The following is a 25015-nucleotide window of genomic DNA, read 5'->3' as shown; positions in this document are numbered from 1 at the left end:
GTTATCCAGGAATGAAGTATTCCTATTTGGGAACGGGGGAGAGAGGTGGGTGGCAAGGCCCTTTCGGGGCTCCATTTTGGGGAGGCAGGCTTCATTTTAACAATTGGCAGTGCTCACTGCTTGCGACCTTCCTGACTCTCATTACTCCTGCAGACCTTCTGCCAGGATGAATCAGTCAATAGAATTTATTGAGCATGCTTACTATATGCAGAACACTGTACTAAACACCTGGGAGCGTACAATGCAGCACAAGAGACATGTTCCCTGCCCACAACGAGCTTGCTGTCTAGAGGGGGAGACAGACATTTTTGTAAATAATTTATAATACAGCATTTAAAAGTTTATATTTGGGTAACTAGTAGTTACCACTGTGGCGAGGTAATTGTCAGAATGGCCTAAAGACCTATAGCGACCCAGCAGACATTCCTCTAGCAGCTGCTTGACATGCCAGGGCAATTAGCCATTCGTCTCCTACCAGTAACAACATTTCCTGATCATCATACTAGCGATTTGGTATTCTGAAGTCAGGGTTGGATCTGGTTAGCCTTTAAGTTTAAAAAAAAAAAAAGTTCAAGAGATAAAAAGGGGTATAGGTTTCCTCTCAGAAAAGGCCGTCCCTCTGTTCCGGAATAATGCTTTATTTATTGTTTCTCACTTCAGAAAATATTTTTATTTAGTACTGTCCCGGGCTATGCTAATTTGTGGCACATTCATTGATTTTTAGGGTATTGCGTTTGTGTCTTTGAGAAATGTTCTGTGTTCTCTCTACTTATTTTTTTCTTCCCTCTCCATCGGAGGCACAACTTCCTTCCTTGACTGTCCCTATCACTGGTAAAAGAGTTGCCATCTTCCAAAGTAGCTACCTTTCTGAGCTGTGGTCGATGCAAACATTTCACAGTAGTCTGCAAAGCACTTGGAATAATATGATGAATACCAACGGATATTGTTGGTTTAGCAACTGATAGCTAACCACTGATGGTAAACCATCCTAGACTGCTCTTGGGAAACATTTGGACCAACACTATCACAACCCGATTGCAAAGCGCAGCAACATTTTCTTTTTCACTGTGCCTGACAACCTGGCAGGTATAGAAAGGATCGTTTTGGTAGGGGTTGGCCCATCTTGTGAACTTTTGCACAGATCTGCTACAAATCATTTTCCCATGCAGACAGTAAGGTGAATGTATCTGTTGTATTATATCCGTGGAACTGGAAAGTTCCTCTTCTACTGATTTGTTGTTGTTTTTTTTTTCTCTTTTTTACCCTGTTCCCCCTTCAATTTTTACATGAAGCTTTCTCTCAAGCTGGTAAGCATCATTACAGCATGTATATCCTGTGTCTAATCACAATTTCTCTGTGTGTGTTTCATGTGTGTCATGCCCTGTGCAACATATCTCTGAAATTAATTGTTCAGTACGTGCTTCTTATGTGTGGTTTTGTGCAATGTTTCTTTATTAGATATATTTGAATACGCAAGTGCGGAGTCTAATTGAGGTGATCATAATTCCGTCTCTTTAAATGACTAAAAGATTAACTCAACTCCTAATTCAGTTAAATTTTTCACCTGGGCTCTAAAATTGCAATAAACTGATCAACTGATCATGCATTATATAGATATGGGTGCACAAACAAATGCTTATATATGTGTGTGTATATATATGTACATATATATCTGCACACAAAAGAGGTAAGACTAATTTCTGAGAACCTCACAAATAAAATACAAACGAATCAGCCTACTGCTTCTGTCACTAGCCCGACCAGCTCTCGTCCAAGCAGAAGTTGGCAGTGGGAGGGAAGTGCAGAAGGGGGGCTGCTACCATGCAGTTCGTTGATCATGCAATCGATCAGTCAATCGATGGTATTTCCTGAGCGTTTACTACTATGCGCAAGCCACAGAGAAGCGTGAAGATGGTGGATGACCTCCCTCCTTCCTGCGGCAGCCCCTCTTCCTCTCCCCCCTCCCCACCTCCCTCTCTTCAGTGCAGCTTGTCTGTGGTGTGCGGTTACCTCCCTTTTGCATGGCTGGTTTCAGTGGATTGCAGAAATCTGGGAAGAGACAAGAGCCTTTTGCCCAACTGAAATGCATACACTTTCCCATGATCACTGGTGCTCATCACCATTTTTTTACCTTCGTTTGACAGCCCTAACTAGTTTATCCAACAACTAATTACTACCTGTACTAAAGCAAAATCAATCTTTCACTAATGAGGATAACTTCCTTTTTTTCTTCATTTAAAAGAATGTGCAGTGTGAATCTTTGCACCTATCAGCTGGACTCATCTTGAAATAAAAAAAAATCTTCACGTATTTGGTGAGTGCTTACTGTGTGCAGAGCATTGTACGAAGCACTTGGGAAAGTACGCTGCTACAGTGGTAGACATATTTTCAGTGAAATGTCAAAAAAGGAAAGACTAAAAATAAAATCGAGGCATAACATTTGCCTTGAAGATGCATTTAGTCTCTGTAGCCCTTGACTACTTTCTAGTCCCATGTTAGTGTAGCTCCCTCAACTGACTGATGTCTGAAGGAACAGGAATATCCTGTTCAATTAAGAGAATCACAATGAAGCCTAAGGTGTCCCCTTGACTTCAAACAAATCTGGTAGTTCGGACAAGCTTTGGGAAATTTAACTCATTAGCAGTGTCAGTTTGGGAGGGCTAAAGCTGGGGATTCTCCATCAGTTGGTTAGATAGGACCTTAAAACGTCCTTCATCCCACCATTACTCATCACCAGCCATTATACCTCTTCCTCCCGAGCATCTTTTCTCTCTTTATTAAGTTTTTTCCATCACTGAAAATTACCAGGAGTTTGAGCCTCGTTGTTCATATCCATATTAGAGGGGTCACTCAAATTCCGGGGGTTCATTTGATTTTTCTCCAGCTGAGCGGTTGTCATTGACTAATGGCTTTATTACGCGATTGCTTCAACTGGCAGATCATTTTACCACGATGACATTTCACCCCCATTGATACGGTGGATCGTTATACTGGTGCCACAATAGTGATAATAATAATATTGGTATTTGTTAAGCGCTTACTATGTGCCGAGCACTGTTTTAAGCACTGGAGTAGATACAGGGTAATCAGGTTGTGCCACGTGAGGCTCACAGTTAATCCCCATTTTACAGATGAGGTAACTGAGGCACAGAGAAGTTAAGTGACTTGCCCACAGTCGCACAGCTGACAAGTGCCAGAGCCGGGATTTGAACTCATGACCTCTGACTCCCCAGCCCGTGCTCTTTCCACTGAGCCATGCTGCTTCTCCGTTGATTTGAATAAGGCTTCCTGGGCTGTAGTTTGAGGCGATAGAATAACCTGTGAGCAATCAAGACTTCTTTGGGTTGTTGTGTGCTCACGGTCCTTTTAAAAGGACCTTTTAAAAGGTGCAGCTAGACAGATGCAAACTACTCCCCTTGCTCTTTCCTAAAAGTGATAGCAGCATCTCAGAAGAGTTCCTTAGAACAGTTTTTAGCATAAGGATCTCTTGAAAGAGACCCGGTTCCAGTCCTGTAAAGAATTAAGGTTATAAAGTGAGTGCTGACAATTAGGCCATAGTAACATTTGCATAACAGAGCAGCACACCAAGAGATAATGCTCTTTTACCAAGAGTTCAGTTTGTTATTCTGAAGTGAAAGACCATCACCTTCTCCACTGTGCTTTCATGGCATAAGTAAAGGACTTGCAGAAGCCTCAGAAAATAACATTTGATTCTCTGGTCCATTTAAATATTTTTAGCCACCCTTTTGCTTTGCACATAGGATATCATCGAGGAATTTGAATTTGGCATAGATAGTTGTAAAATCCATAGAGTTCATTCTATCGGTCACCTTCTGTAGAATGACGTGTACAATAGCACGTTCCAGGCACTTATTTTAGCCTCTCCAGCCTTATTAGTGATCATTTGCTCGAAAGTATGGTGATCTTCCTCAAGAGAAGTCAACTTGAAAAGATAATATTTCTCCTTTGGCTCAAAGTGTAATGTTTTGATGGAGGAAATAAAACATTAGGAGCTTATCTTTTATTCAAGACTGCAGGGAGTCTGAAAAATAGAAAAGAAAATATAAATGAACTCAGACTAATATTTTTCTGTTAAGAAGATTAGTTTCATTTCCTGTGTTTTTAGAATGCATTTCACAATGTCTTGCATTTTTGTAATGCAATGTAATAATTGTGTAGAATTCCAGAAAATGCATTATAATTCTGTTTGTCTTTAAATAGTTAAAATAGCATCAGGTTCCTTTTATCTTTATATTTCAAAAGTTGATGAGTTTGAATGAAAAATTGAGATTTGGCCCTTCTTCCACTTAGACTGTGAGCCCCATGCAGGACAAGGACTGTGTCCAATCTGATTAACTTGTTTCTACCCCAGTCCTTTAAACAGTTTGACACATACTAAACAAATACCGTTAAAACACAAACAGAAAAAACTACACAGACACCTAGTCTAGAAAGTGAAAGCCATTCAGGAAAACAGGCTTTAAAAAGAAAATGATTCCAAAGACTCAGTGAAATCACATGGGGCCTCAGAGACACTTCAGGAAGTGGACATGGGCATTTGGGGTTAGGGAGGTGATGGGGGAAGGGGGAATGGTGAGACATCCTCTCTCTGGCCTTTGCTCAGCTGGGGAGGAATCCAGTCATTGGGTTCTGGAAAGAAAAAAGGCCGGTGTCTCTCCAAAACTGGATCCCTCCCCGGCACCCCACCGCCCAGCTGCTCCCTTCCAGAATTCCCCCACGAGTATGGCACTTTATCCAGCCTGTTTTCCACTCCTTAGGAGGCGGGGCAGGATGAGTGCTAATTGATCAGAAATTCCTGACTAGGGCATAACTGTCTCTGATAAACAATCCAAGTCTTTGCTGCGTTGATATAGTAGGTGGGAGGGAGAAGAATTTGTCATCTTTGAAAACACTGCCAGTCTTCAACCGGAAAGACCCGGGCAGAGCTTCTGGAGCGAACTATTTGCTGAACCGTACACTTCTGAGCAAGGCGCTGAGCAATTTAACATAATCAGTCCCGCCACTTCAGTCACAAGCCTGGTCTAAGCTACTTAGCCATTGAACTTTGTCATGAATTTACATAAGCATGAGTCCCTCTTCCCTCTCCTGCCCTAAGACTTTTAAGCCCAAATCTTGTGCATAAATCTCCTTCCTTATCCCATCTTATGTTTTTACTTTCACAATTAAATGGTCTGAGTACAACCCAGCTATCTTCAGCTTCACATGGAGCTTCGGACCCGATTTTTTATTTTTAAATCCAAACTTGAGGATATTTAAGTTTGCTTACTATGAACTAAGCACCGGTCTAGAATGATCAGATTGAACACAGTTCCTGTACCATGGGCCATACGGTCTTAGGGAGAACAGGTGTTTCATTCCCATTTTACAGATAGGGAAACCAAGGCACAAAGGTTAATGGACTTGCCCAGAGTCACAAAGCAGGCAAGGAGCAGAGCCAGGTCCAGAACCCAGGTCTCCAACTCAGGGTTTCTTTTGTTTTTGTTTAATTGGTATTTGTTAACTGTTCACTATGTGTCCATTGTTCTAAGGGCTAAGGCAGATCCAAGATTATCAATTTGGACACAATCCCTGTCCCACCTGCCTCTTGTAGTTTTAGTAGGCGGGAAAACAGCTACTGAATCTCCATTTTACAGTTGAGAAAACTGAGACACAAAGAAATAAGTGACTTGCCCAAGGTCATACAGCAGACAAGATGCAGACCTAGGATTAGAACCCAGGTCCTCCGACTCCCAGGGCCGGGCTTTTTCTACTACGCCATGCCGCTTATCTAAGCTCCATGGGGGTCTCTGGGCAGTTCCAGGAACAGAAGACAGGCTCTACTGGATGTGAAGTCCTGGGATTTTTTTTTTCCACTAGGCCATTCACTCTTCCTATCAGAAAAGGTAGAACCAGAATTGTTTTGAAACAGGAACGTGATTGCAGACTTTCAGGTAGAATGAAAACAGGCGAGGTCTGATTTCATAAGTTGCATGATGTTCATCTTCAGCACTGAAGCCCATACAAAATGGGTGTGAAAATTTTATGACCTGCTTTAAAAGGAAGGAGCCAGCGTGAGCCAGAAGAGCATTACTATCGGCTAACACTTCGTGGGGAAATGGAGAGTGATTTGAGATGCTCCTTAATGAGTTACTTTTATGACTGGACTGGTACCGGTAAATATGTATATTGTTGAGCTGAACACTCTTCCAAGCCAAGACAGTAGGTGGAATCCATTACCATCCTCAGATGGAAAGCTAGCTGTAGAACTGACCCCAGCAGAACAGAAGAAAATAGGTAGGTCCATTCTGACATCTGGAAATAAACTGAATTTTAGGCTGGGGATATGAAGCATTTGGTTTATTCATTTCGGGAGGGGTTGTTTAATATTAAGCACACTTAGACCCGTTTCACATCTTGCTGTTCCATCAGGCATTGATTTTTTTTTTTCAATAAGCTGGTTGCTGTCAAAAGGCTCAAAGTGTCTATTTTATTTTCAGTTGATTATCTGACATTAACCAAAGTGAGGAGTGTTTCTTGCTCTTTCAACTTCCTGAATGTGTACTTTTCCAAATCAGTACAGCTGTCTTTACAGAGTTGTGGGTTAGCCTTAAAATGGAAAACAAAATGCTAGACTGCATGTTTTTGTTTAGTACCTTCACTGGGGACAAGGGAAGAAAAGTTGATTTTGACTAAAAGGTATTCACTATTGTTAACATGTTTCGGGGGGGATTGTCTCCTCCGGGCCCTTTGTGGGGTGACTTTTTTCAAGGACTACATCTAAATTCTTGAGAATCTCATTTGGATTGTCCTGCCTGTAGGGAGCCGGACCAGAGGACTTCAGCAATCTTCCACCAGAGCAGAGAAGGAAAAAACTACAGCAGAAAGTTGACGAATTAAATAAAGACATTCAAAAGGAAATGGATCAGAGGTACAGTAGACCAAAACCACCAGCCAATGAGATTTAAGTTTAGTTTACCTCATCGTTTTGAAAGGAGTGATTTTACTGTAAGAGGTTTCGGCAAGACAGAGGATTCACCATTTGCCATCTGGACTAGAAATTAAAAGGGATGGGCAGATTCCTTTTTTAAAATTCTCTCATCAAAATTTTTCATCTGGAATTGGGCGAGAGGCTTCCACAGCTCCTATAGAGCTTTGTGGATGATCTACATATTTTGTAGGAATATCTGGGAAGAGAACCAACCACTGTCTTCTGAGGCTTGCTTGCGAGGCCAGGAATCGCCAACCTTTCACTGGAATATAAAGACCTGTAGTTGTCCTTTCTTTCATCATATTTATTGAACACTTACTGCTCTATCGTGCTCTATCGGATAATCAGTTTTCTCGGGGTCTTTCTGGCCGGGTAGGGTTGGGGGTGACATTGCGAGGAAGTAAATTAATATCTATAACTCCATGCTTCTTTAGGCTAACCACTTAATTACATCAGATGTGTAGAGAGCCCTGCTGAAAGCAAATTAGCATCACCTTTGAGGGACGAGTTTAAACTTAAGTCAGCCGTACTCACTTCTAGGGAGCTTTGAGTTCTGTACAACTTGCTCTTTTGATTTGAATAGTGAGGATAAGGACACACACAACTTACCCTAAAAAAGTGCCTAAGATTTTAAATAATTGCAATTTGGATTTCAGTTTCGGTCTCCACTTTCATTTCCTATATTGATCAAAACCGCTTGTTCTTCCTCTTTCATGATTTGGAGACATTTACTCTTTTGAATTGATAAGCCTGATAATTGCCTTTTTAAAAAATCTACCTGTTCTTATTGCTGGTGTTTGCAGTTTCATCTCTCCATTCATAATTTAAATTTACTACATTATTGGAAGTTTGTCCAAATAGAGCAACAACTCTTCTATTTTTCAGAATATAGTTTTAAGATTGCATATGGTTTAGAAGTACAACAAAGCTGAGGTTAGGGTTCACCCGTGATCTTGGTCTGTACACACAGCCAAAGACATACCCTTTCTTTTTTTCCTCCTATCCCCCAGAACATTTTAAATTCAGCAGTAGGTCACTCTGAATGCAGTGTTTTACCAGACTGAAATGAGGGCAGGTTGTAATCATTTGACATTTTTGAAAAAGTTCACTTCTAAGAGTGTGATAAAAGTCCCTATTTGCAGTTTGTAGTCTATTTGAAGTCTCATATGGAACAGATTACATCAACAACCTTAACCTACTGCAATGCTAAAAAAAACCTTAATGCCCACCATAATGCTTCTACCCCTTATCTCCTTTTCAAAAAAAGAATAGATATAGATTAATTTGCAGTTTGTAGTCTTTGTGAAGTCGCTTCTAGATTGTGAGCTTGTTGTGGGCAGGGGAACGTGTCTACCGACTGTTTTATTGTTATATTGTACTCTGCCAAGTGCTTAGTACAGCTCTCTGCCCACAGTAAACGCTCGATAAATACAATTGACCGATTGACTGAAGTTATGTCTTTGTGAAATAGATAAGCCACGTGTGATCAGTTCCACACTGGAAATAATCCCGACTTTAGTACATGAAATAATACCCCAAGGAGAGTGACACGAACATAACAGATCCACCTCCTGTCCGTCTTTTCCCTTTCTCAATCTATCCTCATGCGACGTGAAAGGTGAGAAATTTTCACCATCCTGAATTATATGGAAGTTCCTCAAATGAGAATCACTTCCAACTCGGACTACAGAATGAAGGTCAACTTTTAATTAAAAGCCACAGTCACTGCTAGCGATAAAAGAAATCAAATGAAATTCCTGCCTAATTGAAAAGGCCTTTTCCCCTTGCGGCTCAGTAACCATTTGCTTCATTTCCTCTGTCCTCGGTGGCAGTTCTGACTGGGTGGGAAAGATCTTATGGCGGAAAACAGTAAGCCATCCAGCCCACAGATGATTGCTCAAGGGGAAACCTTTAGTCTTTAGAACTATCCTCCCAAAAGGCCATCAAAGGTCTCCATGGATTTGGCAACCAACTTACTGTGGCATTGCTCGACAACAAGATTTCAAGAAATGTTACTAAAGTAAATGGACACATAGCTTCAAGTCCTTTTTCTGTCCAACGGTCACCTACCCAAACCACCTGAATAAAGTTCCATTCTTTACAGTTGGAATGAAAAACAAATTTTCCAAAGCAAATAATTTTAGTTATTCATCGTAGTATTTACTGAGCGTTTACTGTGTGCAGAGCACTGTACTAAGCACTTGGAAAGTACAATTGTGCCGCCTCGTGGGCCCAAGAGAGAGGCTGCAAGGCCTAGGGGAAAGAGCACAACCCTGAGAATCGGAGGACCTGGGTTCTAATCCGTACATGTCTGCTGTGGGACCTTGGGCAAATCACTTCAGTTCTGTGGGCCTCGGCTACCTTATCTGTAAAATGGGGATTAAGACTGTGAGCCCCACATGAGACATGGACTGTGTCCAACCTGATTACCTATCCCAGCGCTTAGTACAGTACCTAGTAAGAGTTTAACAGATACCATTAAGAAAAGGCTATAGAAGCGGTGTTTTATTTTGGAATGAAACCACTGACATCTTTGGCTGCTGTCTCCTTTGCAATTGATCTCAGAATGGAGGGCCTGATTGATATATTTCCGAGTGACCTGTGAGGAGAAAAAACCTTACAGATCCCCCAAAATTCAGATATCACAGAGCAACAAGTTTTCCTAAGAAGACTAGAGAGAACCGTATATTCCGAAAACCAGTGCATCAATGTGATTATTCTAAAATATGAACAGTTTCCCCCACCCACACTTCCATCCCAAGACTTCTGCAATTGTTGGAGTTCGTAGTGAGGAGGAACTGCAGTAACATTTCCTGAATATTCCTCTCCTTCTTTTGGTTTTTGTTTTGGTTTATTTTTTACAGAGATGCAATAACAAAAATGAAAGATGTCTACTTAAAGAATCCACAGATGGGAGACCCAACCAGCTTGGACCACAAATTAGCAGAAGTAGGACACAATATTGAAAAACTGAGACTCGAGATCCAGAAATTTGAGGTATGAAAAGCCCGATTCATAAACAGCTGAAACATCTCTGAGCTCCCAAAGGAGATTTGAGTTATGAAGTCCGCCTAATCATGGAAATGGCAAAAGTGATTCAAGCAGCATATGACAAATAAGATTAGAAATGGGCGTGGCCATTAATGGGTAAAATGAGTTATGGTATGGAAAAGAAATACGTTGTTGGGTATTACCCTCAATCAGTCGTATTTATTTGATACCCCGTGGCTTTAATCCGGTCGCTTTTAAGATGGCCTCCTATTTGAGAAGCTCCTGAATTTGAACAGTAGTAGTTTAAAAGCATTTCACATTACCTCTGCCCTCTTTCTGGCAATCCCTTTCATGATGAACAAACGGTAGTGAGAATGGATGTGCCCAAGTAGCCGAACCTGAGGAGTTTCCAAATGCACCTGTCTTGGTGGTCTCCAAAAGTGGAATGAAAAAAAAAAATCAATGGAAGCTCATTATTATCTTTCAAAAACGCTGGCTAAAGCAAATATACGTTGTGGGGAAACATCAGTAGAGAATGCAGTTGCGAATGTAATCTATAAATGTTTTAAGAGAATTTCAATGCCTGGATGATTAAGCATATTTTAAACAGCATAGTACTAAAATGTTAATTCGACAGAAGTTCGATTGCAGAGAATGGAGAGTCATAGGTCTGTAACCAAAGAGACAGCACGTAGAAATGAATAACACTAAATTCTCAGAGGGTTCGAGTGGCTAAGTTTCTCTTTAGAACATTAGAGATGTTCTCCATTATTTTCATTTTTTTTTTTTAATATTTCAGCTTTTCGGCGTCCCCTCCCACCCTCCCTTTCCTCAGGTTTCGTTTGAATTTAGGGATGCCGCGTCAAACAGTAGGGGACTGCCTGGGCAACGGGGTTCCGGCCTTCGGTTCCTCCGGGCCTTCCCAGGACAGCCGATCAACCTAAGCTGCACTGAGGCAGTGTCAGAGCAGGGGAGAGCAGCAGCCCCCCCGAGGGTAGAATCGCCACTCATGCAAGGCCCCGCCTATGGTGGCCAACCATCCTTAAGAGCCTAAAATTGGCCACATCCGTTAAGCCCGTGAAAGGATTCCACTGTCTGAAGTGAAACCTGGCAGCCACCACGCCAGGGGCACGGACAGTGGCTGGGATCGTCGGGGCGGCGGCAGAAAATTTAGCTCCGTTTCCCGGAAGGGTTGGGGCGGGGGCTGTGCCCTCACTGGCCAAATAGCGGGGGCAGCGGCTCTCGGTCAGGAGCGTCAACGATGGGGCTTCCTGCCCTCCCCAGGGAGGCAACCACAGGAAACCACCTGCTGCTTCCACCGCCCCCTCTCTGGGCCCTGGCTCTCAGGTTCCCCCATCCTTGCATTCATTCGTTCTTTCATACAATCATATTTATTGAGTGCTTACTGTGTGCAGAGCACTGTACTAAGTGCTTGAAAAGTATAACGCAGGAATAAAAAGAGACAATCGCTGCCTGCAGCAGGCTCGCAGTCTAGAGGTGGGGAGACAGGCGTCAATATAAATAAATATAATTATAAATAAGTGCTGTGAGGCGGGGAGAGGGGGCAGAGCAAAGGGACCGAGTCGTGGTGACGTGGGAGGGAGGAGGAGCTGAGGAAAAGCAGAGCTTAGTCTCCCCGATTAGACTGTGAACCCGTTATTGGGCAGGGATTGTCTCTATCTGTTGCTGAATTGTAAATTCCAAGCGCTTAGTACAGTGCTCTGCACATAGTAAGCACTCAGTTAATACTACTGAACGAATGAATGAGAAGGCCTCTTGGAGGAGGTGCATCTTCAGTAGGGCTTTGAAGGGGGGAAGAATGATTTTTTTGGCAGATTTGTCGGGTGCCCCTTCTCCTCCCCACCTTGTGAACTCTTGGTTTCCCCCTCCCCACCCTGTTTTTCAAACGTGCACCTGTCCAGCTGCAAAGGTGCAGAGAAGAAAGGGAAAGGAGTTGAGGGAAGGAGAAAAGGAGATCCTTTAGACTTTTCCCTTTTTTTCATCATGGGATTTGTAAAGCACTTACTATGTGCCAGCCACTGGGGTAGATACAAGATAATCAGGTGGGACACAGTCCTTGTCCCACATAGGGCTGACAGTCTTAATCACCATTTTCCAGATGAGGTAACTGAGGCCCAGAGAAATGAAGTTATTTGCCTATGGTTGTAGTCAGGATTAGAACCCAGTTCCTTCTGACTCCAGGCCTGTGCTCTATCCACTAGGCCAAGCTGCTTTCCTTCCTCATTTCCCCCAACCATCTTCCTTTCCTTCCCTTTTCCTCTCCCTGCCCCACCTCCGGCCTCCCACTTCTCTCCCCCCGCACCCTGTTTCTCTGCCTCTCTTTCTTTCCCCTTCCCCATTCCTCCTTAGTCCCTTTTGCTCCTGCCCGCTGGTCAGTTTGCCTTGGGGAGAGGGGCCAGAAGTTGCCATTTGAGAGCTTGGAAAGGAGGCCCCGGGAGAGGAAGGGAAAGTGAAAAGTCTACATAATGTCTAATTGTCTCCTACCCCACTCTGTGCCTAGGTGAGCATGCCCTGGAGAGCACTGTCCCTGCTAGCTAGGCGAAGCAGAGCGCCGGGCCGTGGGACAGATAGAGACCACAACTGATCCCCAGTTGCCATCTGATCTTAAATCATTCTCAGCCCTGCCCATGCCACACCCTGTGCATTCTGCTGAACCCTTGTGGGCAAGCCCAGAGAAAGGATCTGATATAACGTCCTTAATTCTCAGAGCGTGGGAGCATGGGATGAGGCAAAGAAAGGCCGCCCACACTTATTTCCTTCCCCCCCTTCCCCGGTCGTCTTAGCTGTCCCTAAGACAGTGTTTGGTGCCGTTTACTGTGCACAGAGTACCGTCCTGGTTACCGGAGGAGCATTCAGCAGTAGAAGATGTGATCTCAGCCCTGAAGGAGCTTTCATCTCTCCCTTTCCCCCTGAAGGAGCTTTCATCTCTCCCTTTCCCCAGAGAAAACCACATTCTCTGTCTTCATTTCTTTGTGCTATATGCTTGATCCTCCCCTGTTGCTCCCTCCATTTCAGATGCTGCTGAAGTTAATACATTCAGTTTTGATTTCCAGTACTCACCGATCTGTTAACCAGAAACGTGGTTATACCAACCTCTCAAAATGTCTTCTTGAACGGCTGCTTCAGAGCGGGCAGGGGGAGCTCACGTGTGCTATCCTTACCTTCAGGTCTTTTGCACACATAGAGCCCTGCATTGTATGGGGGTGGATAGGGGAAGGTGAATAATGTATATTTTTCCACTTCTCTTAATAATAATAATAATATTGGTATTTGTTAAGCGCTTACTATGTGCAGAGCACTTTTCTAAACACTGGGAGAGATTCAGGGTAATCACGTTGTCCCACGTGAAGCTCACAGTCAATCCCCATTTTACAGATGAGGAAACTGAGGCACCGAGAAGTTAAGTGACTTGTCCACAGTCACACAGCTCTCTTCATATATAAGCACTGATTTTTTTAAATGGTATTTAAGTACTTGCTATGTGCCCGGCACAGTACTGAGCGCTGGTATAGATTCAAGATAATTGGGTTGAACACAGTCCCTGTCCCACAAAGACCTCACAGTATTAATCCCTCTTTAACAGATGAGGTAATTACAGGCACAGGGAAGTTAAGTTCATTCAGTCGTATTTATTGAGCACTTACTGTGCACAGAGAAGTGTACTGAGAGCTTGGGAGAGTATAATACTACAGTAAACAGTCACATTCCCTGCCCACAGCAGAAATGCAGTCTACCGTGGGGGAGACAGACACCAATACAAATAAATAAACTTACAGACATGTACCTAAGTGCTGTGGGGCTGGGAGTGGGGGAAGAGCAAAGGGACCAAGTCAGGGTGACACGGAAGGGAGTGGGAGATGAGGAAAAGTGGGGCTTAGTTGTGACCTGCCCAAGGTCACACAGCAGACAAGTGGAGGCACCAGGATTAGAACCCAGGTCCTCCTGACTCCCAGGCCTGTGTTCTATCTACTAGGCCATGCTGCTTCTCATTGATTGAATGCACTGAGTGATTGAATTTGAAATATAGGATCTTAACAACAGTCCCTGGGCACATATATGCAATTTAGTAAGAAGAGAGTATTCAAAGTTTTTTTTTTTTTACTCCCCCCCCCCCGCCCCCCCCCCCCATCTCCCACCGCCCTTCCCTCTTCCCCACTCTTCAGCTCCTAAGCCACATCTAGCTAGAGAGCAGTCAAATGTCACGTAAACACTAATAGGCTACATTTGGCAGTCCTGATATTATATCTAGCTTCAATATATATGGTACAGGCAGCTGCTGCGATTTGACCCACTGAAGTTTTTAGTAAAGTGCCCCAATGACTGCTTTATGTTTCTAGGCCTGGTTGGCCGAAGTGGAAGGGAGGCTACCAGCACGCAACGAACAGGTCCGACGACAGAGTGGATTGTATGAAACCCAGAACGCATCGACCGTCAATAACTGCGCACAAGACCGGGAGAGGTACAGTATCTGTAGAGAACAGTTCATTTCCATCTTCCCGGTTGCCCCTTCGGTGAGCTCTGCGATACCAGGCCAGAAGAGCCACTTCGTATTGCAGTGATGTATGACGCCTGGGAAAGTGAAGTGAGAATGGGAAACGCTCGTCAGGAAACTAGAATCTCTGTCGAGATGGGCTAGAGATGATTTCTGCCCTATTCAATTTTAGAATTGAAAATGGAATAGTCTGAGCAGCTTAAGGAGATGACTATTCTGTTCTTGATAAAGTCATGCAGATAGCTATAATTATTCAATCAATCATATTTATTGAGCACTTACTGTAGGGAGAACACTGTACCAAGCGTTTCGGAGAGTACAATAGAACAGAGTCGGTGGACACGTTCCCGGCCCACAAGGAGCTCACAGACTAGAAGGGGGAGACAGACATTCAAAGAAATTACGGATATGTAAGTGCTGTGGGGCTGAGGGTGGGGTGACTTTAAGTGGCTAAAGAGTACAGATCCGAATGCAGGGACCAAGCAGAAGGGAGATAGGGTAGAGGAAATGAGGGCTTAATTGGGGAAGGCCTCTTGGAGATGTGATTTTAATAAGACTTTGAAGATGGGGAAGGGGATGGTCTGTTGGAGTTGAAGGGGGAGGGAGTTAGAGATAGATGAGTTTGAGGTACCGTGAGTAGGTTGACTTCAGAGGAGTGAAGTGAGCAGACTGGGTTGTAGGCAATCGGTGAGGTAAGATAGGAGGGGGCATGGTGATTGAATGCTTTAAAGCCAGTGGTAAGGAGTTTCTGGTTGATGCAGAGGTGGATGGGCAACCACCGGAGGCTCTTGAGGCATGGGGAAATGTGGACTGAATGGCTTTGTAGAAAAATGACCCTGGCAGCAGAGGGAAGTATAGACTGGATTGGGGACAGGAAGAGGGGAGAACAACGAGGAGGCTGATGCTGTTTTCAAGGTGGGATAGGAGAAGCAGGTGGATCAACACCTGTGGTGTTTGTTTATTGCTTGCTTTGTGCCAAGCACTGGGGTAGATGCAAATAATCAGATCAGATTTTGTACAGTAAACGGTCAGGAACTACGAATGAATGAATAGGGGGCTCCCAGTTTCAGTAGGAGGGAAAACGTGTATTGAACCCTCATTTTACAGATGGGGGAACTGAAGCCCAGAAAAGTTAAGTGACTCGTGCAAGGTCACAGATCAGGCAAGTGGCAGAGTTGGAATTAGAACCCAGGACTTCTGATTCATAGTCCCACGCCCTTTCCACTAGGCCACGCTCCTCTACTTAGGTCTTTATCGAGGCTGGTTGCTATAGTTGCTGTATATTTTCCTTTCTTGAGCAGCCCAGATGGCAGTTACACAGAGGAGCAGAGTCAGGAGAATGAAATGAAAGTGATGGCAACGGATTTCGACGATGAGTTTGATGACGAAGAACCACTTCCTACCATAGGGACTTGCAAAGCTCTTTATACGTTTGAAGGTAGCTCTTCCCCTCGACATTTGCTCTCACTCTCGTGCCTCCTGTACTAGAATCTCCTTTCTGAGGGTGAAATCGGAACTTCCTTTCGAACTAGTCAAACCCTTTCTCGTCGTTTTCTCGTTGGTTTCATACTTTGTCCTCTCATTCCAGCCTCTTTAATCTTTCCTGTTTCTTTTGAACAAACTTAACGCCTCGTGTCCCTCATAAAATGACTGTCATTTCTGACGGGGTGCTTTGTGTTGGCATTTCATCTTGTGTATCGATCCATATGTCTTCAGCTTGTTCTGCAACCTCACACGCCTGTAAACGCCTAAAATCCTGTTGGATTGATTTTTCAGGTCAGAATGAAGGAACAATTTCGGTTGCGGAAGGAGAAACGCTGTACGTTATAGAAGAGGACAAAGGTGATGGGTGGACACGGATTCGAAGAAATGAAGAGGAGGAAGGTTATGTTCCAACTTCCTATGTCGAAGTCTATTTGGACAAAAATGCCAAAGGTGCTATGACTTATATTTAATATTTTGGCGCGCTTTTTTTTAAAATTTTAACTTGGACGGCTTCTTTCCTCAGCTGTGACTTTTTGTTGCAGAGACAACCTTTCTAAGGACTGAGTAATGCCTCAGTGTATGCCATCTCATTTTGTTACATAATGGACTCTGTTCTCCTGCATTGTACAACTGAGTTTTGATTGGTCAGATTCACTGAAAGTGAGTTTCTCTACCTTGAGGTTGGGTTCTCCACAAGAAGTCCGGTCAATCCCCTCCACGTAACTCCCCCCGACCCCGGTTTGAGATGGGAGAAAAAATGGTTTTCTTTCTGTACCTTTTGCTGCTAGCAAACGTGTTACATTCTGACTGTCAAAATATTTCCTCTTAATCATTTCCACGTAGTTAGGCACAAACAAAGCAACGAGGGTGCAGGATGAGTTTTTATGGAAGCCCCTTCCCTGAATCATCTCTTTTCTCCCGAGGCCAATGTCAGCCCCCTAGTTACGTTGGGTAGCTTTTCAGTGAGTTGGAGTTAAAAGCAAACTGTTACGTGCGTTGTCATCCAGTGCAATCAAGAAAATGCTCATATTCTGAAAATTGTGTCTTTCGGTGCATTTGGTAACTCTTTTTCTTTTCACACTCTGGCTGGTATTCCAGTTGTGCGCCCTTTTCCCATTACTGTAACGCTCCATTTTATTCTTGCTCTGGGGCCCATTTGAAAAAGTTCTACATTGCAATGCTAAAAAGTAAATAAATAAAACCGAGAGAACCCCTTTTAACAACCTGAAAACCAGCACTTAGCTTTAGGTGAATTAAGTCCAGCTCTCCAGCTAGTCTTTTGTGGGCGGGGGGAGTGGGGGAGAAAAACAGAAGAAACAAACTCTGTTTCTGTTAACTCTGTTAGCAATCTTTTGTTTTCATTATTAGCCAGGGAAGAAGCCTTTTGAACATTTGCACAGGGGGTTACCAGAAAGGGTAGCATCAGGTGTCCTGGGCCCATGACAGGAGGATTGGTAGTAAGTTTATGCTGGTCTGAGGCGGGGAGAGGTCTACAGTCTGGACTTCAGTGGTGTCCAATAAGACACGCTGTTATCTGATGGCAGCACTGCAGCATCTGCTAAAGCGGGCCTTGAGAGGGATCTCTGTAGTAGTTTGAATTGTTTTTTTTTTAATTGATCTTTAAAATGACACACCAGTGCCTGGCATACTGTCAAGGAAGAAATGCCCGTTCCTCATCGGGTCGAGTCATACGTGTCCGTTCGTGTCACAGGTCACAGCTCTCCCTGGAGCCGATTTCATAAAGAAACACTTAGCGATAACTAGCAGAGGAAACTTTTCCCCTCCACCCCTTCTTTTCTCTTTGTGTTTGGAAAGCCGGGGAGCCCCTTGGTCACGGGACAGCTTAGGCTTCATGTAAGGCCTCTCACCCCAGAGATTTCAAGACAGAGCTAATTCCGTCACTTAATTACCTGGCTCTTGACTTCAAAACGTGTTTGATTTTTGATTATGAGGAGTCTAAAATCGTAGGCCAGGAGTCACCCAGTAATATTCCTGTATCGCTACCATTGCCTGAATTTTTAAGCGTTTGTCTTGAATTTTTTAAAAATAGACTTTTAATGAACTAAAGTTGATGTGGCTGGTTTTGACCCGAGTGGCAATAGAGGATTTGCTTCCGTTCTTCTCCTAGAATTGCAACCAACTCACTCTTCAACCAGATGAGTGTAACAAAAAGTCTCATTGTTTTAAGTATCTTAATGTTCCCCCATTTTGTTTAGGAGTGGAAGGCGCCGACCTTAAGCCCAAATCAGTAAAATCCACTTGCAGTGAGAAAACCTAAGAAAAGACTTTTTGACCGTCCCATAAGCGTTCTATCCACTGGTCAGAGTTGAAAGCACAAGGAAAATGTATGCAATTAAAATGGGAGACAGCATTATGAGAGAATCTCAGAAGAAGTCGAGACTCTCTTGCTTGTGGGTTTTTGCCAATAACTTCAGAAAGTAATCAAGGTTTTCAAAGGGCAATGCTTTTGTCCTACAGAATTGCTGTTGTGATTATTTGAAAATGCACATCTCCAAATGTACCAAGAAGATATAAATGTAGCTAATACTGACTTCTCAGTGAAAGAAATTTTGTTACTTTCAATTCCCTCTATCCCTGTGTGAACCATATAAATGATCCACTGAATTGAAAAAATGTACAAATGCCACTGAGGTTTTGCACCACAGAGAAATACGCTTGTCGGCAGTAATCCCATTTTCACTTCATGTGGCTCAAATAAATGAAAATAATCCATTTTTTCAGCTGATTTGTCATGTATAACTAATACTGTTAAGTCTGTGCAAGTTGCTAAGTATATTTACCTCTTAAGCTTCTGGATAAAACTAGTATCTTAGAATGGCCCTTTAGTCAAAAGTCTGTATAGCCAGTATTTATAGCCAGTAGTCACAGTAATTCCAGCTCGACCCAAAACACACTCTTTTTTTAGAAATTCCATTTGAAATTGTCTGTGCTGAGATTTGTAAAAAGAACCAATGTAGAACTGGATTCTGAAGATTTATTTCTTGAAACAAACGTGGCACTCCAAGTTAATGATGCCGCCCTTGGTATAACCTCCTTTGCCTGCACCTGATTTATAAATCTCTGTTAAACCCTCCTAGCGGCTCCGTAAATCTGACCACATTTTGGGTGCTGTGTATTTCTTAACCATGCCCACACCCGAGGGGAGGGTGGTTGGTTTTTAACAATGCTGAAGCACTTTTTTTTATCTAGTAACAAAATGTGATTATTTAATGCTTGCCAAAATATACAGAATACAGTAACTATCAACTGGGTTGTGACTTTGCAGATGCTTGTTAAATATGTCCATAGTTTGTCACAGAAATAAAATATTTGTATATACTGCGATTTAAAAACTTTAAAATTCCTTGAATTTCAGTTTTTTCTTTTTTTAATCTGTTTACTGCACTGTTATTTTACTGCCTAATGGACTTTTTGTTTTTTAACTACTAAATAAGCCACAAGGACTGTTACATTGGTAGCTATGTTTCCTGCTGGCTGCTTCAGATATGACTTTATTATAGACACTTTCGTTCTGAGTAAGTTTTGTTTGAATATGGCCAACGTGATTATTCTTTCTGCTCTGATTCTAAAAGGAGACAATTCCCTCTGCCTGGTATGATCTCTTAGCTATACCCCTATATCTGCCTCTAATAAACATTATATTTTCTCATTCTTGTGTTTAAGTGATTTTCACCTATCTGAGTGAATTGTTTTGTTTAATTCAAGTGCTCATTACTGTCCCCCGCAGCACTGGGAAATTCTTTGTCAAAAGGCTTATTAAAATCTGATTGCTTTTCTTTAAATGAAGACTTTCTAATTTTCCCTTAACAGATGTGTGATTAGGAAATTCGAAAGTCTGTTTCTATGGCTTCTTTCTTGTGTCCCTTAGAATGAAGAACCATCACTGTTTTATTGCTGCATAAAGTTGAGCATTACACCCCCCACGTCATCTGACAGAGAAGGGGCGGGGGGGGCGGGAGGGAAGCTGTACTCTGGTGACGTTTCACAGATGAGTGGAAATCTAGTGGGGAGGAACTTCAACTCTTTTTTACCTTTTGGTGGTTCAAAAACTGCTGATCACTCTATATTTCCCCTGCCTATGAAGAGGGAAGTGGGATTTTGAAAAAGAGTGGTCCAGATAAAACTGCTTTTTCTGGCTATGGTCAGATGTCCCTTTAAGCCTGGTTTGCAAATGCCCTGGCACCGACAGGAGGGAACAGTGATGGTTCCTTGTGACATCCCAGAAATAACAGACTGCCCCCTCCCAAGCCCCTGGTCTGTCTGACTCCATCCCCTCTGCCATTTCTTAGACCTGCTGCCCCCCTTCCCCTCCCCTCCTCGCGCTCTCTCTCTGACATGGAGTTTCTCTCTCTCTCTCTGTGTTGTAGATTCCTAACGGAGGCGAGCTGGTCCAGAGCCTCGGGGTGGAGCGGTCACAGGAGGAGGAAGACACAAACGGCCCGCTTGTCTCCAAAGGCCGCTGAAACCCACCCAGGAAAACGGACTTCTGGGTCTGGTTTAGAGTTAGCACTTGATCTCAAGCCGAAATGTCACCCCCACGTTATTCAGCTGCTTGCTCTTCCTTACGGCATGCTATTCGTCGCCCAAACTAACTCATAGACCATTCTCTTGGTTCTGTCAGGCCGGCCTCCGCCCGGGTGAGCTGTGTCGTCCCGCCCTTCCCCACACCCCTCTTCCCACAGGGTCCCCCCGTCCCATCCCCACCAACTCACCAGTCAGCACCAGGGGTGCCTGAGTAGGTGCCAGCTGACTTTTTTAGCCTTTCCGGGGCCTTTGGCCCACCTACCATGAATGCCCTGATCCAACCTCACTTCGAAATGTGCCTTTCGGGATAATTCTGTAGTCAGTCTCATGTGAAGACTACAGAAATCTAGAAATGGAGAGCCAGGACATGCGTGGGCTGGACCGAACGCTCCGGTTTCTTTTTATTTATCTCCACAGGAATCGACAGTCAGTACTGCCTACCCGACAAAAGATCATCCCCGTTCATCGGAATTTTTTTTGCCCTTTCTGTGGCTGGAACTCAGATGTCTCACCAACACTGGCCTCTCTAGGTTTCTCCAGCCTGACAGCTCATTTCTGCGCGCTTTGCTTCCTCGCCCACAGGGGCACTCGTCGGTCCGAAGCCGGCTTTTCCGTGCCCCTGATGTCTGATTTTGAAATCTCGATTCGGTCCGCATGTCCGCCCCGCCTGTTCCCACCTTTCTGAAAGTCGAGTGACTTGACGGTCCGTCGTTGCTTCCGCCGCCTGCTGACTTACAGCTTCGGATGTGTTCTGAGGTGTTGAGTTGCATGTCAGAGGAAATCGAGTGCTCTGCGTTTGCTGGGGCTCTTCAGTTAGCATCCGCTCCCCACCAGCATCTTTAAAGGAACAAGTGTTCTGTGGTCATGCTGGTTTCTCTACTGATCTCGTGACCAGGAGAGCAGAAATAGCCACTGTGGCCTCTCTGAACTTTGTCCACAATCACTTCATCATAGCTTTTTCGCGTGCAGTTCTCCCCGTGTTTAAAGCCTCGTTCTTCTCTTCGGGATCTTCAGACCATACGAGGGTTAGCAGCAGACAGTCTACTTCAGAGGTATTTCATTTTCGGTCCCAGTAGCTCTTTGGGGGCCCCGGGCCAACTGAGTGGAGGGGAGAACAGCGGGGAAGAGCAGTTCAGAGCTCTCGCCCGTTAGAATAAGTTCAAGGACAATGATATTCGCCCCAGCTTTGCTTGGGTCCAAGGTAGTCAGAACGCCTTCTCCGTAACCTGATCAGAAGGCTCTTTCCACTCACCCTCTTCGAGGATCGAAAAGGTTGGAGGTTATTCTCCGTCAGATAAGGAGTGGCTATTGGCAAGGGAGGCTCGGAACCGAATCAGGAGTGGTCGATAGGGTCATTTTATAGGGGAAGGGATCGAAGTATTCAAATCAACAGGTGAGAGGTGATCAACAGGACTAGGGAAGAAAGGGACATGTTAAACGAGGAGAGTTTTCTTCCCTTCCGTATAGTCTCCCTCTTTCTGTGCACTCGCTCCCGTAGCCTCCCCTGTTCCCCCCAAGTTGGGGGTGAGGTTCGAACACCTGACATTTCACCCCAGGCCCCCCCACCCAACCCCAAAACCACAAGACAGGAGGTGCAACAAGGCCACCGAGGCAAGAGAAATTCATTTCTAGAGTTGTTCATACTGGGGTTGAGATGGAAAAAAAATGAGAGAGAGAGAAAATGTATTCATGATAGGAGAAGGCAGACTGGCTGACCAAAATGACGTTGACATTCATCACCAGGATCTCCAACTGCCAGACTAGACTGGCGCTCCCAGGCCCGTCCAAGCGACGACCAAATTCTCCCAGGGGCGGGGAGGGGGGTGGGGGAGGTTGCCTCACTATCCATTCCACTGCCAAACATTCTCATCTTGTCGTTGCTGCTAACGTCTATGTGTTCCACTTTTTAGACTCATTCCAAATCAGGACCATTTTCCAATCCTCTAATCACACAGACTAGCCTTCGTAGATGAGCTTTTAGGGTCTCGGAACAGGGTAAAGAAAGGTTTGCTGCCACTTTCTTATCGCACACAACTAGAAGTGTTTTGTTTTTTGGGGTTTTGTTTTTTGGCATACAGAAAGATATTTTTTAAGCTGCAGTAATTTATTCTTTTAAGTATCTGATGAAGCACTGCTGGTCCCTCACTCAGATTCTGCGTCCCCCGCCCCACCCCTCCTCCTTCCTCTCTGCCAGCTACGGCCAAACAAAAAATAAAAATGTTTCGTTTTTACAGGTTTTAATCTAGGCGGACAGTATATTATTGTCGGCCTTTGTGAAATGGTAGTTTCTGGGTTCCCACACAGCGAGGTGGAAGGAGTGTTAGCTGGGAAATATTGGATCGAAGACAGTGGTGGGAGTGTTAGAGTCTTACTCGGAGAACCCGTAAACGTTGTTTAATTATTTGCATCCTGATAAAGCTGGGTAGTCATTAATGGCGCCACATCATTGTGACTTCCTTTCTTATCCCATCGCTTTCCTCTCCACCACTGTTGGAGTTCCTAGAGATAGCCACCTTGGGGATAGCCCGTCTTCTAACGCTTGAAAACGAAAAGAGGTTGCCATCTATTGAGAGGTAGAATCCAGAATTTCTCCTGGATTTTTTTGGAGGGGAAAGTGGAATGGCATTGATAACTGTGAAGGGATTTTTCCTTGAATGTTTTTAAATCGTTCTCATCTTGAAACGTAAGTTCGCTCAGTCTTTAACGTTGTAAAGCGAGACTCACCACTGTCCCCCCTTTCCCTTCCCCAACCAGGGATCTGTAATGCTTTTCATTAACATTTGTAAATAGAGAAAAAAACAGACTCACCAATAATGGGAAAAGTTGTGTTAATGCTGAGTATTTTTCCAAATGGTTATTTTGGTTTTACGCTTGTTGAATCTTCGCCTCCCATGCTGAAAGTATCAGTTTAAAGTAAGCCAGATTCTATTTTAACATAACAATATCGAGTACTTTTTTTTATTTTCAACCATGTGTCTGTGTGTGCTGAGCACTAACTCTAGACTTTGACGGCGTTTCAATGATGTGACTCATCGCCATTGTACAAGTCCTGGTGAGCCCATTCATTTCTGGAGGTGGAATTCAACCGAACCAAGTGCTTCCATTTGAAAGTGAACATCGACCATGTAACCAAGTGAAATCACTAAATAAACAAACAAACAAAAAAAACTAACTCCTCGTGCAGGTTTATTTGAAAGCTTGGAACCTTAGAAGAAATGAGCACGTCGTCTTTGTCCCACAAAAAAAAATCCCCCCCAAACTGAAACACTGTTGATCTAGGAAATGTAACTGTGCAGTTAGTTTGAGAGAGCGAGAGAGAGATGGAGTGTGTGTGTGCGAGAGATGTATTTTTTGAGATGACCCAAGTGCTGTAAGATGTGGGTTGACTTAGCCTCAGTGGCTTTTACAGGAATGGGGAAAGTGGGGGGAAATTGTTCCATTTGGCTTTGGTGATACCCTTCTCCCCTCCGCCAAGGGAACAGTTAACATCTATTACGCATCCATTTCCCATTTTTGATATTGTTTTGGGTAATCGCTCTCTCTGGGGAGAGTGAGTGAATTATTGCTACAGCCAATCTTATATATTTTCTAGGCCCTCCGAGAGACGGGGAGAAAGAAATGAAATTCTCAGGTAATTCCCCAATCCCATTTTAGCCATTACTTTCAATCTCCTCTTCTTTCCTCTTGCCCTCCCAGATGTTTGAAAGTGCTGCTGGCCAGGGAAAACCCACTAATGGAGGCGCTAACTTTGCTGAGAGCCACCTCTGGTTTCTTTAATCCATCAAGCTGAGTGCTTATGGTTTACAGAGCACTGTATTAAGCATTGTAAGAGGACTCCCCCACCCCCCCCAAAAAAAAGGGAAAAAGGCACTCCTTGGCCTAGTTGAATTTTACCAATCCAAGAAGAGATAACAGTTTACTGGCTCACACCGTACTCATGCCCAGATCAGTGGGCTGTTAGTACAGTGCTCTGCACACAGTGAACACTCAATAAATACGATTGAATGTTACCTGTAGAGCAGATTATTTGCCTCCTTTGCCCCTCCACAGGCTCCTCTCCCCACCTTTGCTTCATTACCTCCGACATCACTCTGTATGGACCGGGGTGTTCTGGAGATGTGCCCTCATTTTCAATACTTTTCTTGGGGATTATAGGATTATCCGTTCTTCTCGTGGTCCTCCTTTATACCTCTAAGTGTCGTAATCCCATCCTCTGTATGTTTTATTTATTGCTGTGCTATGGCCAGTAACTAACTGCCCCGCCCCATATTCCTGCCTCCCATACCTACACTTTGAATACCTCTTTATATCAGCAACTTGCCTGTCACCCCCACTCCAATAACCGTCAGCCACCCAAACACTAACAAGCAGGCAAATGGGCCCAGGAAGGAGAGAGGAAAGACAAAGAAGGAAAGGTACGACTAATCCCCAGACTGAATAATAGACTCCTGAATGAATTGAACGTTTTTTACGGTACTTGTGAAGTGCTCACT

At 43.9% G+C, this 25015-nt stretch overlaps 1 protein-coding gene across 18 annotated transcripts in view; it reads left to right on the top strand.

Moving 5' to 3' along the window:
• The window catches only part of FNBP1 (formin binding protein 1), a 155541-nt gene extending 131847 nt beyond the window's left edge, over positions 1-23694 (top strand). For 4 of the 18 annotated variants that reach the window (XM_029063506.1, XM_029063499.2, XM_029063509.2 and 1 more), the window contains 7 exons: positions 1293-1307; positions 1459-1494; positions 6819-6928; positions 9853-9985; positions 14338-14459; positions 15791-15930; positions 16269-16447. In XM_029063506.1, coding sequence (XP_028919339.1) covers positions 1293-1307; positions 1459-1494; positions 6819-6928; positions 9853-9985; positions 14338-14459; positions 15791-15930; positions 16269-16447 — 735 coding nt within the window. Of the gene's footprint in view, positions 1-1292; positions 1308-1458; positions 1495-6818; positions 6929-9852; positions 9986-14337; positions 14460-15790; positions 15931-16268; positions 19648-20365 lie in introns of those variants that run through there. The other 14 variants (XM_029063501.2, XM_029063507.2, XM_029063512.2 and 11 more) reach the window with 8 other exon arrangements.
• The last annotated feature ends 1321 nt before the right edge of the window (positions 23695-25015 follow it).

The sequence above is a fragment of the Ornithorhynchus anatinus genome, chromosome 4 (genome assembly GCF_004115215.2).
Source record: "Ornithorhynchus anatinus isolate Pmale09 chromosome 4, mOrnAna1.pri.v4, whole genome shotgun sequence".
Classification (NCBI taxonomy): Eukaryota; Metazoa; Chordata; class Mammalia; order Monotremata; family Ornithorhynchidae; genus Ornithorhynchus; species Ornithorhynchus anatinus.
The sequence above is the reverse complement of the archived record's forward strand: the minus strand, read 5'-3'. Positions and strand labels throughout refer to the sequence as shown.